This window comes from Nycticebus coucang, chromosome X, assembly GCF_027406575.1.
Source record: "Nycticebus coucang isolate mNycCou1 chromosome X, mNycCou1.pri, whole genome shotgun sequence".
Classification (NCBI taxonomy): Eukaryota; Metazoa; Chordata; class Mammalia; order Primates; family Lorisidae; genus Nycticebus; species Nycticebus coucang.
The window spans coordinates 112181383-112195779 of NC_069804.1; the positions used below are offsets into that span (position 1 = coordinate 112181383).

The window sequence follows — 14397 nt, forward strand, 5'->3', positions numbered from 1 at the left end:
ACAACACACAATTGCTAAGACATGAAATCAACTCAAGTGCCCATCAATTCATGAGTGGATTAATAAAATATAGTATACACATATCATGCAGTACTACTCAGCCTTAAAAGATGAATTAATACCTTTTGCAACTATTTGGTTGGAACCAGAGCCCATTCTCCTAAGTGAAGTATTGCAAGAATGGAAAGCCAAAAACTACATATACTCACTATTAAACTGGAATTAACCAATAAGAACGTGGTGCACACGTGGAAGTAAACTCAGTGGGAATCAATCAGATAAGAGGGGGAGGAGAGGATGGGCAAAATCATACTTGATGGGTATAATGTACACTATCTGAGTGATGGGCACACTTATAACTTTGTTTCAAGCAGTACAAAAGCCATCCATGTAACTAAAACATTCTTACTCCCATAATATTCTGAATTTTTTTTTTAAAAGTGGATCTCATGGACGTAGAGAGCAGAATGATAGTTATTAGAGGATTAGAAGGGGTGGGAGGGTATGAAGAAAGGTTGGTTAATGGGTGCAAACATACAGTTAGATATAGTGTTTGATAGTATAGTAGGGTGACTGTAGTTAATGACAATGTATTGTATAATTCAAAACAGCTGGAAGAGGAGATTTGAAATATTTCCAACCCGAAGAAATGATAACTATTTAAAGTAATGGATATCACCCAGAAGACCAAAAATCACATCATAACAAAGATATTTGTACCAGAATGTTTATTGCAGCCCAATTCATAATTGCTAAGTCATGGAAAAAGCCCAAGTGCCCATAGATCTACGAATGGATTAATAAGTTGTGGTATATGTACACCATGGGATATTATGCAATCCATGGATAATATGGGTTGGAGACTTTACTTCTTTCATGTTTACATGGATGGAGCTGGAACATATTCTTCTTAGTAAAGTATCTCAAGAATGGAAGAAAAAGTATCCGGTGTACTCAGCCCTATTATGAAACTAATCTATGGCTTTCACATGAAAGCTATAACTCAGTTATAACCTAAGAATAGGGGGAAGGGTAAGAGGGAGGGGAGGGAGGGGGGAGGATGGGTGGAGGGAGGGTGATTGTGGGATTACATCTACGGTGCATCTTACAAGGGTACATGTGAAATTTAGTAAATGTAGAATATATATGTCTTAACACAATAACTAAGAGAATGCCAGGAAGGCTATGTTAACCAGTGTGATGAAAATATGTCAAATGGTCTATAAAACCAGTGTATGGTGCCCCATGATCGCATTAATGTACACAGCTATGATTTAATAATAAAATAAATAAAAAATAAAGTAATGGATATCTTAAATACCCTGATTTGATCATTACACATCATAGGCACATATTGAAATATTACATATACCCTATAAATGTGTACAATTACTGTGTATCAGTGAAAAGTAAAGCTTAAAATGGAAACAATGGAATCCTACAGTATGTGACTTTCTGAGATTTTTTTTTTTATTCAGTATAAGGCCCCTGGGATCCATCAAGTTGTTGTGTATATCAATAGTTCATTTCTTTTATATTGATAAGTAGTATTCTATGGTATGAATGCAACACAATGTATTTAACCATTCATCTATTATTTATCTTTAATAATGCTGTCTATCTTAAAATCTACTTTGTCTCATGTTTATTCAGCCTTGCTGATTCCCTTTTGGTTAGTGCTTGCATGGTATAACTTTTTACATCCTCTTGCTTTCTAAGGTTCTGCATGATTATTCTTTAGCATGTAGCTATAATAGATTTAAAAAAAAACTGACAATATCTTTTACCTAGTAAATTTAGCCATTTTCACTAATTGTGAATACATTTAAACTATGTACTTCTGTTTTTAATGCTTTTGTGAGGCTTCATTCTTCTCATTTTTCACCTTCTGAATTTAAAATACTTTTTTCTTGTTCATTGTTTTCTTGACTGCTTTAGACATTATTCACTCTGTTGAAATTATTATTTTTTGTAAGCACTCTTGAAATTTTACCATTCATATTTAACTGAAGCCTAGAACTAATCACTATATTATCAATACATTAACAATAGGTAAGAACTCCAACTGCAATTAACTCGGACTGACCAAAACTCGTGTTCTTAGGTATGCTCAAAATCTAAGATTCTTTATTCTAATACTTTAGTACCACCCTCAGACCTAAGTCATTTTCATATTTCAAAATATGAATCTCAAAGGGGGCATATGAGACAAATTGCTGTTTTCAAAAAGTCTCAAGAGGCTCAAGACTTTCCAGATCACTTGTTTTGGTTACCAATGTTCTTAATTTCACTAAAGAAACCTGAAAAAGTGGTAAATTTGACTGTTATTATAATTAAGTGATAGATGAGGCCAATTTCTAAACTCATTATTGAGGAGGTTTCAGTCTGACAGCTTTAAGTGGAAAAGGATTCTTGGAGTAGGATTCCTTAATTACTCTATTTTATCTTTTACATTAAATTCCACATTCAAGCCTACTCATTGCTTTTCCTGGATGTTGTTCAGTGTCCTTAGAAACAAACTTCTGATCTCACTCAATTCCTCTTCCCCAAGAAATTGTTCTATGGGAGCAACTACCTTGTTGCCTAGAACCTGGTGTCAGAGAGAAAGCACTCTCAGTTAATTGTAGGCTATTAGTTTTCAACCTCAGAGTGTGGAAGGAAGTATCATTTGCACTTTGCCTACCTCTATAGAGTGCCATGGCCTCAGCCAGTCTCATTGCAACCTCGAACTCAAGTGATCCTCCCACCTGAGCCTCCCAAGTAGCTGGGACTACAGGGTTCTGCCACAACACCCAGCTAAATTTTCTATTTTTAGTAGAGACAGCCCAGGTCTTGCTCAGGCTGGTCTCAAACTCCTGATCTCAAGTGATCCTCCCACTTCAGCTTCCAACAGTCCTAGGATTATAGGCGTAAGCCACTACTCCTGGCTAGCCAGTGTTTTCTTGAGACTCTATTGCTTACCACCGCCTTTTTTGGTCTTACTCTTAGTGTGCATTTTGCTTAAGCACAAAGAGAGAATTTAAGGAAAGATATTGTGGTAATATCTTAAAAGTGATGGAAAATGTGAATAACCTGGCTGGCCTGATAAAAGATAGAAATGAATACAGTTCCAGAGACCCTGAGGACAGAAGTTTGTGTCACTTCATCCTTGTGCTCAGCCCTGTGTTCTCAGTTTGCCTTTATTGGGTCATATTCTTTTACAAAAAGAGAACAGGACTTCTTCCTGATCCAATTTTTTTACCTAGATCTCTAAAGTATAGCAAAGAAAGGAAGATTATGTAGTGCAAAGATAGTTGTGAGAACTGTACCACTTCACTCATGCCCTGGACACACAACATACAAGGTAAAAGCTATAGCACACAATGTCTAAAGAATGTTTCAACAGTCACATTTCAGAAATAATAGAGTGATACATAGATGTGGCTCAATTCCTGGTGCTTATTGTTATTATTTTACTAAGTTACATCTTTCAATGAACTACTCTTCTAAGTCTCAGTCACACCTGGACTATGCTTTTGTTCTTGCACACATGATGTGATTTAAAGCAAACTCCCCTTACACACTCCCATTTTAGAAAATGATATATTTGCCTATTGTATGATTTCTTCGCTCACTCATTAGGTTAGACTACACAGCTCTGTAGAGGGATATGTTTCACCTGAAAGAGATGGAAATTTCCACTGTTAACCAGAGCAAAGGAAGCTGTGGTTGGATTATCTGAATAGCTGGATTCAAGCCAAGAAATGCTGATCTATCTTGTATATATGAGCTCAAATGCTAGTTCTATTTCACCCAGAAAAACATATCACTCTTTCAGGACTGACATCTTTTCAGTTTCTTTTTAGTAGGGTTCAAAAATACTTGGGTCTGGCCTTATCTAGGGTCATCTTATTACCACAGCAATGGTATTCTTTATTAAATGGTCACAGATACAATGCCATATAGGTTGCAATGGTCTCAGTTGATCTTAAACTGAGTATGCTCAACATTAGGCCCTAGGGTTCTATATCAATTCTCCTCTAGAAGGAGAAAAAGAAAATAGAGACCACCATCTTCATTATTATTATCATCACTGATCTCTTCAGACAAATCTTCAAGTATCAAGTTGTCAAGCTTATGGTTGTGGATGCAAGCTTTCCAAAATTCTGATTTTACTTGAAAGCTCAGATTTTATTGTTGGTGACAAATACTGTTAGTTGTTTTCTTTGAAGACTCACTTCATTTATTTTTAAGAAAATGTCTGCTAAATACCCAAGTCTGAAGCACCATAATTTTCCAGTCATTCTTCAAGTAATATGGTGTCCCATAAAAAAGCAGCTAATTCAGTGCACAATTCTTATGATTCTGCAAATACTTTCCTTAGACACAACCATTGTCCTAAGCTATCCCGTGGAAGTCCTTTGTGCATACTTCCTATTGCATCACACAGAATAGTAAAAAGGCATGCATTCGAACATTGAGATTTAATAAAAGCTGTACAGTAGAACCTCCATAGTCAACCACCTCCCTATATTGACTTAATTTTCATAGTACAGAAGGCCTAGTTCCTTATGTTGATCACCTCCGTATGTTGACCAGTTTGTTTCAGTCCCTTGGGTGGTCAACTTACAGAGGTCTACTGAACTTTTATAGATGAGAATTTTATTAAGGACATTTTAAAATAAAACTGGATTAAATTTTGCGGTCTGTAGCTGTAAATAATGTAATCACCACTAGTATAGTTTGGGGTCACTGCATTAGTGTGTGCTAAGGAAACAGCGATTTTTCTTACCATTGCTTTTGCACCATCACTGCAAATGTCAACCCAGTGAAAACAGTAAATAACATGTCAGCATTGTTTTAAAAATAGTTTTGACCTTATATTTTCAGGGACCTGCAGTAGTCCATGGACTACACGTTGAGAACCAGTGATGTAAGAACCAATGCTTTGTAAAAAATTTACAGAGATGTACATAAATAAGCATCTGAAAGAATTTTCACCCATATTCGATTGTGTGAACCTTTTTGACTGATGCCACAGGCCTTTTCATATGGTAAATGTTTTTCAAACTTTACTTACTTATTTATTTATTTTTGAGACAGAGTCTCACTTTATCACCCTCGGTAGAGTGCCGTGGTGTCACAGTTCACAGCAACCTTCAACTCCTGGGCTTAGGCAATTCTCTTGCGTCAGCCTCCGGAGTAGCTGGGACTACAGGCAGAACGCCTGGCTGTTTTTTTGTTGCAGTTTGGCCAGGGCCGGGTTTGAACCCGCCACCCTCGGTATATGGGGCCGGCGTACCCACTGAGACACAGGCACCACCCAAAATTTATTTTTAATGGACAAAAATTGCATGTATTTGGAATATAAGATACAAGGCAATATTTATATATAGCTAATTAACATATGTATTATTTCAGATAGTTATCACATTTTATAGCTAGAAGACTTAAAATTGATTCTCAGCAATTCTCAAATACATAATATATTGCTATGAACTATATTTACCATGCTGTACAGTATATTTCTTAGTTTTTAAAAGTTGTATAGTATTTTACCTCATGAACATACTGTCTATTGTTTAGCCAATTTCATGTTAGACATTTAAGTTGCTTCTAATTTTCCTTTCTTAGAAACAGTGTGGAAACGAACAGCCTGGTATATTCCTATGTGTACAATTATTTCGTTATTTTCTTTGGTAAAAAACCTACAAGCGGAATACTTGGCTGAAGGACAGGTAGATATTTCAAGCTTCTTATGAATATTACAAAATTGCTCTCCAGATAAGTTGTATCAATATATAATGCCAGTCTATATCTTTTCTTTCCATTTTTTTTTTTTTTTTTTTGAGACAGAGTCTCACTCTCTTGCCCTGGGTAGAGTGCTATGGTGTTATAACTCACAGCTACCTCAAACTCTTATGCTCAAGAGCTCCTTTTGCCTCAGCCTCCCGAGTAGCTGGGACTACAGGCACCCACCATAATGCCCGGCTAATTTTTCTGTTTTTAGTAGAGATGGGGTCTCGCTCTTGCTCAGGCTAGTCTGGAACTCCTGAGCTCAAGCAATCCACCCGCCTGTGCCTCCCAGAGTGCTAGGATTACAGGGGTGAGCCACCACGCCCAGCTACACCTTTTCAACATGATTCCTCCCAGGGTCCCTATTTCTATCCTTGCCACAGCCTGCCATATACTTACACAAACATTTTTATGAGACGGTTCAGGAAAGCAGGCTGGGTTTGGAAAAATCTATGGGACTCCCTCCATTTTCTATTTTCATTGCACCATTGCACCAGAGAGGGAAGGAAGGTACACCTGCTCTTAAGTGAACTGGGTGTGGTGTCCCATAAAGGCCTCACCACTCCCCCTCTTCTAAAAGAAGGCTGACCCACCACACCTCTAAATCTACAGAACCAACCAGTGCTCTTATCTGAGAGTTATTCTTTCTGCCAAACTGCTTTTTCTCCTTTCAAATGGTGACTCACTTTGGTGTTGCTGTCTCCACAGTTGCCCCCCAAAGGGAGCCTTTCCCTGTCAGGACCTACATGGAGTCACACAATTTTCCCTCTTTGTTGACCCATAACCAAATTTTAAATAGCAGATCTTGGTCCTTTTCTTTTCTTTTTTGTAAGAGTCTCTTATTACTATCATACCATAACAGCTCCTTTCCTCATCAGTCCATTTTCATCCCACATCTTCTCATGCTTGATTTAGTCTAACTTTTTAACAAGTGTCCTCGTTTCCAGTCTCCAACCCTGGCCCCACCCCAACTCCAATACATCTTGCATATTTCTACCAGATTATATTTCCTGTTGTCAAAAATGTCCAAGGACTCCCAAAATATGATGGGATAATGTCTCACTATCTCAGCTTGGCATTCAGTATCTTCCTCAAAGTTTCCTCACCCTGAATTTTCACCTTTCTCTCTCATCACTCCTACCCCATGGTTTCTATTCCAGGACAACTGGTTTCTTTCCTATCACAGGAGCAGATTTTTCACCTCCATGCCTTTCCAAAGCAGATTTTCTTTGTTGTAAAATACTATACAACTGTTCAAAACTAAGAGATGTATTGTACAGCATGGTAAATACAGTTGATAACAATATATCACGTACTTGAAACATGCCTTTCCTATCACAGGAGCAGATTTTTCACCTCCATGCCTTTTCAAACCAGTTTTCCCTCTTGGAATGCCCTTCTACACTGTCTTTTAGGGCTCAGCTTAAATGTGCCCTTAAGTTTGACGCTTTCTCAGCAATATCTGCTTCGTTTAACCAGATAGCATATATTTGACAATGAGCACATGCCAGCATACTGTTAGTAATCCTTTTGTATTTGCGTATCTTATCTCTCCAGCTAGATTTTAAATTCAAGCATTAAAACAATTTTTTTGTCAGTTGAAACAACTTTATTGATGATATACAAATAAAATCTTTGGTGGATAAATTCAAGTGGAAACAAATAATAGAAGAGTAGGCCATTCATTATGGACAGGTTCACTGTCAAATCACAGAGGAATCAGTAAAAATATTTCCATCCAAGTAGCACAACTAAAGTCACAAATGTGTTTTCAGTACAAGAGGACTATTTATTTGGTATTCATAAAATGGTTCAGCTTAAAGCAGGTGACTGTCACAGATAACATCACTTTGGATGATACACTATTCAAAACTGGCAGCTGAAAGGATCCCTTTACTATATGAGCAAGGGGAAAAGTAGTAACTTCCAATTTTCAATGCTTCCAGACTGCAAAACCAAGACATTTCTTCAATTCTTTTGAAAGCACATAGCCAGTCAGAATTTGTTCACTAGTTTTATAACTTTCACTTTCACCAAGAGGTCATGGTGATTTGCTAAGGCTCGAATTTTCTTAACGCACACTCCAGATGTAGTGCATAAGTAGAAAAGGGAACCTTTATTGAATTCTCTGTAGTTGAACACTTCTGCTCTGAGATTGTCATAGATGATCTCAAACAGAGTAAGGGCATTAATAAGAATTTCTGATTCTACATAAGAATTATAGAGGGAACTAAATGATGCTGGCACTTGGGTACTGAGAAGTTTTTTGAGCATATCTGGATTTTCAGCAAAATTCGAAAGTATTTTCAATATCTCAACCTTGATTTTTCCACCTCCCTGAGATAGCAAACGGAAGAAATTTGCAATGGAATTGACAAGCAGGTGCTGGTAGTCATTAGTAATAGTCATGTTTGTTAAAAATTTCAGTCCAACTACCTGTACTGCTGAGTTCAGGTTAGATGCCATAATATCATCCATCACTTTGTTCATGTATATCTGAAGCCGGCCCTGATTTTCATAATTCTCACTCAGGTTATTCATGGCCATTAAGGCTTTTTCCTTAATATGAGGATCAGTTTTATTGATCATGTTTGCAATAATTGGGAGGCCTCCCAATTTGCGAATTGTCTCTTGGTTACAGGAATAATTGGCATTGTTGCTCAGGGTGAGTAAAGCTACCTGTTGGATGAAAGGATCATCTGATTTCTGAAGCAAGGCAAGGACTTTCCTGAGATCTCGAACACCCAGAATCTCATCAATTTCATAAGGAAAGGGGCGCTTCTGCATGGGAACAGGTCGTTTACCCCTCCCTCTACGCTGGGTCTCAGGCTCAGAGTCTGAATCCGACTCTGTGTCAGTCCATCCAGACTCCCCTTCCTCAGAGTCAGGGACTTCTGCCAGGAAGGCTTGTCCCCCATTAGCAGAGGCTGCAGCAGCTGCTGCAGCTCCATCTCCAGGGCGGAAGCCCATTCCCAATTCATCTACTTCCACCTTGCTTTTCTTGCCCTTGCCCTTTCCCCCATTCCGGGACCTGGTTCCACCTTTGGCTGCACCTTTGGGTACAGCTCCAGCTGCTGCCCCAGCCTTCGGTATGGCTCCAGTATGAGCCCCAGGGGTTGCTTTCTTGGCAGCTGCTGCTCCAGGAACTGCCACTGTCCTAGGGGACCCTGAAGTCCCAGGAGCCTCTGCAGCCCCAGTCAGTGCAGCTGCCCCAGTAGGTGCTGCTAACCCAGTTGGTGCAGCTGCCCCAGTAGATGCAGGTACTCCAGTAGGTGCTGCTACCCTAGTAGGTGCGGGTACCCCAGTAAGTGCTGCTACTCTAGTAGGTGCAGGTGCCCCAGTAGGTGCTGCTACCCTAGTAGGTGCAGGTGCCCCAGTAGGTGCTGCTACCCTAGTAGGTGCAGGTGCCCCAGTAGGTGCTGCTGCCCTAGTAGGTGCAGGTGCCCCAGTAGGTGCTGCTACCCTAGTAGGTGCAGGTGCCCCAGTAGGTGCTGCTGCCACAGTAGGTGCAGGTGCCTTAGTAGGTGCTGCTGTCACAGTAGGTGCAGGTGCCTTAATAGGTGCTGCTGCCACAGTAGGTGTTGCTGCCCTAATAGGTACAGCTGCCCCAGTAGGTGTTGTGGGCATGGGAGGCTCAGCTGCTTCAGAAGGTGCTGGCACTCCCGGAGCCCCTGCCACCTCAGTAGGCACTGCCACCCTGGGAGCCTCAGCTGTCTCAGTGGGTGCTGCCCCCTTAGTAGGCACTGCTGCCCCAGGAGCCTCTGCTGTGCTGGGGGCTTCTGCCACTTTGGGAGTCCCTGCCATTGCAGGGGCCTCTGCAGCTGTGGGAGCCTCTGCCACGCCAGAAGGTGGTGCAATTGCAGAAGCCACTGCATCCCTGACTTCTGATTCAGCCTTAGGGCCAACCCTGGAGACATCTGCCTCCTGGGCCTGACTTCCTGCCCCACTCTGAGCCTCAGCACTGGTTACAGCTGGGGCCAATGCTTCAGCTCCAGCCACGTCCAGAGCAAAAGCTTCTTCCTGGCCCCTGTTCTCTCTCCCAGCCTGGACAGGGTTTGGGGGACTGAATCCTGGCCCAAGGTCAATTGTGAATCCGGCCCTTAGCCCTGCTCTAGCCCTGACTCCAGTCCCAGTCATAGCCCGGTTCTTGGACTTGACCATTCTCTTCTTTGTCTGGTCTCTTCCCCTGGTGTATTTGTAGACACAGTACCAGGCACCAGCTCCAATCACTATCCCCGCCGCTACGCAGCCAGCATCCCGAACTCGGCTCATGGTACAGATGGGGTGATTTTCTGATCCAGGGTGTAGAACTGGCTTGCCCAAGTGGATGTGTGCTTTTCTGGGCAAGGTTATTCAGGCCAGGCTTGCAAGTTATGCAAGAGGCTGCAAGCCAAGCAGGACCTAGGGTTAAAGGATAAAATTGAATCTAAGGGCTCTGGCTCACATCTTTCGTGTCTAACCAGGGCTCCTAAAAGGAGAGTTTGGAAACACACCACTCGGTGGGCAGGCTAGCATCCAGATACAGGTGCTGAGGCCTGCAGTTTGCTGATTCAAAGGCTTAGTTGGTTAACAACATTTTCAGTACCTTCTCCCTTAACCTGCCTTACCAATGCCAACACCTTTTCCTTCACCTAAGTCCCCAACTTCCCAGCACTAAGTCGGTGGTGGGGGAATGACAGGCAGTAGAGACATAGGAAAAGTAGATGGAAAGCAGGAAAAACAGTGGTGATCTCAGGTTCTGCTTTGATGCCCTAACCTCCACTCCAAGGTCACTACATCATTGGATGCACATACCAATCTCCTGGGATCAGGAGCAGTTTTCTCTTTTCCTGTACTTGAACAAAGCCCCAAAGGCAGACAAACCTGTGGACAGATCATAGAAAGGACATTTTTGAGTCTTTGGTGGATGAACTGCCATTTCTTTCCTGATTTGAACTCTTTTTGGGTCAAAAGTTTCCTTTTCTCAAGGCTCCTCCTTTTCCAACTATTAACTAAGAAGATGGATGCCACGCCCCTTTCTCTGTACCACCAAGCAAGGGCCCGGAGCAAGGGTGTCTTTTAAACCCAGAGAAGATGCAGGAGGAAGAACCTCTGGTCCCGCACTCAGCTCTGGTTTCAGCCACACCCACACCAGTGGTTCCCAGACAATTCCCACCCCCCAACACTGACCTCCGAGGATTCAGAGCTGCTTCTCTTTCCTTCACTTTAGAGCTTCATCCTAAAGACAGACTGAAGAGCATAAGTGTAGACTGCAGACCGTGGAGACTGAGAACCTGGTGGATGGATCAGTACCCAGGACAAGAGTCACAGTCATTGCCTTTTAGTATTCTGAAGACCATAATGTCAACCAATTCTACTTCTCAGTTCCCTCAACTCTTCTCACCCCTCCCTTCCCACCCCATCCCCAGTCCTGCGCAGGCTCCCTATTCAACCCCTCCTTCCTTTTTGCCCCGCCCCGTCAGCCATTTCTCCCGGACACACCGCCACACCCCTTCGCATGCACCGAAGTGGGAGGGGGCGGGGCGAGAGTGCGGCGAAAGCTGGGTGGGAAGCAGCCCGAGAGATTCCTGACAAACAATTTAGTGTCCCCCTCCTAGGAGCACTCATCCTTCAGTCCCCATCCCCCAGGCCAGCATTAGCCTGCAGTAGTCCGCAGAAAAGGAGCCTCATCGTCTGCCTTTTTGGTTGATGTCAGGGTCGTTATTTTCCATGGTATCTCCGCTCCGGGCTCTGCCTTCTACCCCCCCACCCAAATTCCCTGATAACCGCCATTTCTCCCTCCTGCATACCAGAACTCCTTTTCTAGGACTGAAAAGACTGGGGGGCGGGAGGTGAACAGTTGTGTGGGCCAGAGGTATCTGGAAAGCCGTCTGGGAGTTAGTGGTTTAATACTAGATTCTTTCAGGGTCCCCCCTCCTGCGAAGCCCAGACAACATCAGACCTTCTGTCTCTCCAACAGTGGTTGGCACACCCATTTTCCAGTACCTTCAATGGACAGGGGGCGGGCCGGGGGAAGGGAAGTTGCGGGGGTGAGAGTAGTGGGAGATGTCTGCAAAGTGAGGGTGGGATTGAACAGTCCAGATTGTTTCCAAATTGTGTTCCCCCCCAGGTCACCTTTTGCCAGCCTCCCGGCTGGCCCTTATTTGCACTGCCACGTTTATTTCTCTTCTCTCCTCCTCTCAATGCAAGACGGGATGTGGGGTGCGGGGCCTGACTGTCAAAAATAAAACCAGAAAACACTGGCTGCAAGAGGAAATATGCGGATTCTTAGTAAAATCTATCAGCCTTTTCGTTCCCCCATTGCCCCCTCCCCACCGCCCACCAATATGAGCTGTGTCTGAGTGCCTTGAGTCTGGAAAGCCGACCAGGAGCTGGCGAGGCGGAGGTGCCCAAGGCCTCGGACGCCCTCATCCCTAGGGTACCGCTATGCAGGGGGCCCAGGTCGTGCCCACCCTCGCACCCACCTGCCCGGATCTGGGTTTTATTTTGTCCTCCTCCTCCTGCTCCTCCTCCTCCTGCTCCTCCTCCTCCTTTTCTTTCTCCCTTGGGTTAAACGCAGGGCAGTGCGCAGCGCGATAGAGTTGGTACCCAGAGGAGGACGCAGAACTGCGGTCAGAGCTTTAAGTGCCTTTGCCCACGTCAGCTCCTGGTCACGTGAGGGCTGCATCACCAGTAAGCTTGGGTCCCGAATTTCCACTCCCATCAAGAATACGAGCTCCCTCCTTTATCCCCACTCCTACCTCACCCCACTACATCAGGTCCTGTCACTCATTTTTTTGTCTTTGTAGTCCTGGAGGCCAAATGCAGCCCCATCTCGCAGCTATTGGAATTTTCCTTTCTGTGGTTACCGGGATGGGCTGTATCTTTGAGGAGGGCTATTGACAGTTTTCTCCTCTTTTTTTTGGGGGGGGAATTAATTGTCTCATCCTTTCCTGGGCTGTTGTACACTCTTCCCTCCCTCCACCTGCAATTCCCCGACCTCAAGTCCCCACACCCTCATTTTCCTTGCTCCATTGTAGGTAAGGGATGGAGTGTCAGAAAAAAGACAAGGAGTGGGACAGGGCCTGTACTTCTGGAATATTCCTCAGTTTTATTTTTAAAAATGATCAACACTGTTTATAGTAAGAAAATCCAATAACATAAGAATTCAGTGTGGAAAACAGCAACCAAAAAGGGTGAGCAAGTTTGTCAAAAGTAAAGAAAAAAAAAAAAAGACAATCCACTTTCATTGGGATGCATGATTAATTTTGGTTAATTTTTACCACACAGAACATGGATTTTATTGGTTACATAGGGAATAGTTTTCAGAACATGCTAAGCTACTTGAACATCTAAAAATAGGATTTTTCTCAACAAGGTAAGTATATTTCCATATGTTCAGTTGCCAATTTTATTTAGTTTGGACAAGTAATATCATACTTTTTCAGGGGCAGCTGTTAAGTTGGATAAATACATGATCCTGTCTTGTTCTGTTAGAGAAAACATTTATTTAGCATTTCCAAACCATTGCTGACTGCTTTGTGAACCTCCTTTAATTTGATGGCTGTAACTATGACAGTTTTGAACACCTGTCCCTGGATTAGGTTCCAGTCTAGTGATTCAGGTGTGGAGAAAAGGAAGCTCTGTGAGGCCAAGGAAACTAAGAATGTGAAGGGTGCAGGGTGGTCAGATCCTCCCTGCCATGTCAAGAGGGTGGGGGAAAGCACTCTTCCCCAACATATTCCAGAGCCTCTCATCCCCTGCCTTCAGGCACCCAACTCATATGGTCACTCCCCAGATATATTTGGACAGGTGACCAAGGCAGAGACCTGGATAAATGCCTTTGGCATTATCCTTCCCTCCCTCAAATTCCCAGGGGTAACCCATGGATTGGTGAAAAGGATTGCTGACCCTGCCGTTGAGGATTTCTAAGAAGCTGGAAAAAGTGATTGCTGGGTGAAGCTCCCAGCCTGCTGTCTGTTCTTATTCATGGTGCCCAGTCAACATTGCTCCTAATACCATCTGCTACTACCACATACCACTTGGTCTTCCAAGTGCATCCTCCTGGGACTCTCACCTCTTGACCTTGAGGGCACCTAGGAAGAGTAGCCTTGCTGCAAGGTTACTTCCTGACAGTCCACCCCTCAGCCAAATGCCCAGACTGAAGGAATGATCCCCACTGACCACACTGATTGAGCCAGAGTAGGTATTCTCATCTGACCAACTCTGTGGTCCACCTGAAATTGTATTCACCTGAAAAGCTTTGTTTTTGATTGCACGTGTGGTTAAATGCATTGTTTTCAGAAATAGAGGTCACTGAATTCATCAGTTTCTCAAGGGGTCTGTGATCCCTTCCCCAAATATTAAGAACAAATACAATGCCATATATATATATATATATCCAGATTTGGAATCATTTTCTTTTGTTCTGGCAATAAAATAACTATATATATATATATGTATATATATATAGTTAAAAATATTCAAATATATATATATTTGTTCTGGCAATAAAATAACTATATATATAGTTAAAAATATTAAAAAAATAAGGGAACGTATAAAGTATGCAGGGAAAGAACCCTGTTCTATGTTTCCCACTCCCTGCCACTGCTATTTCCAACTTTCTTTCATGCACGTATT

General features: G+C 42.7%; 1 protein-coding gene across 3 annotated transcripts; it reads right to left on the minus strand.

The window, feature by feature from the left end:
• Nucleotides 1-7361: 7361 nt before the first annotated feature.
• ARMCX2 (armadillo repeat containing X-linked 2) lies at nucleotides 7362-12378 on the minus strand. Of its 3 annotated transcripts, none has more exons than XM_053580762.1 (5): nucleotides 12240-12378; nucleotides 11890-11985; nucleotides 10945-11048; nucleotides 10570-10638; nucleotides 7362-10176 (listed from the first exon to the last, which is right to left on the minus strand). In XM_053580762.1, the coding sequence occupies exon 5, from the start codon at nucleotides 10045-10047 to the stop codon at nucleotides 7771-7773; it is 2277 nt and encodes a 758-aa protein (XP_053436737.1). In that variant the 5' UTR covers nucleotides 10048-10176; nucleotides 10570-10638; nucleotides 10945-11048; nucleotides 11890-11985; nucleotides 12240-12378; the 3' UTR covers nucleotides 7362-7770. The 3 variants fall into 3 exon arrangements, with proteins under 3 accessions (XP_053436737.1, XP_053436735.1, XP_053436736.1); XM_053580760.1 differs by having other exon boundaries at nucleotides 11890-11989; nucleotides 12240-12372; XM_053580761.1 differs by having other exon boundaries at nucleotides 11890-12018; nucleotides 12240-12351.
• Nucleotides 12379-14397: the final 2019 nt, after the last annotated feature.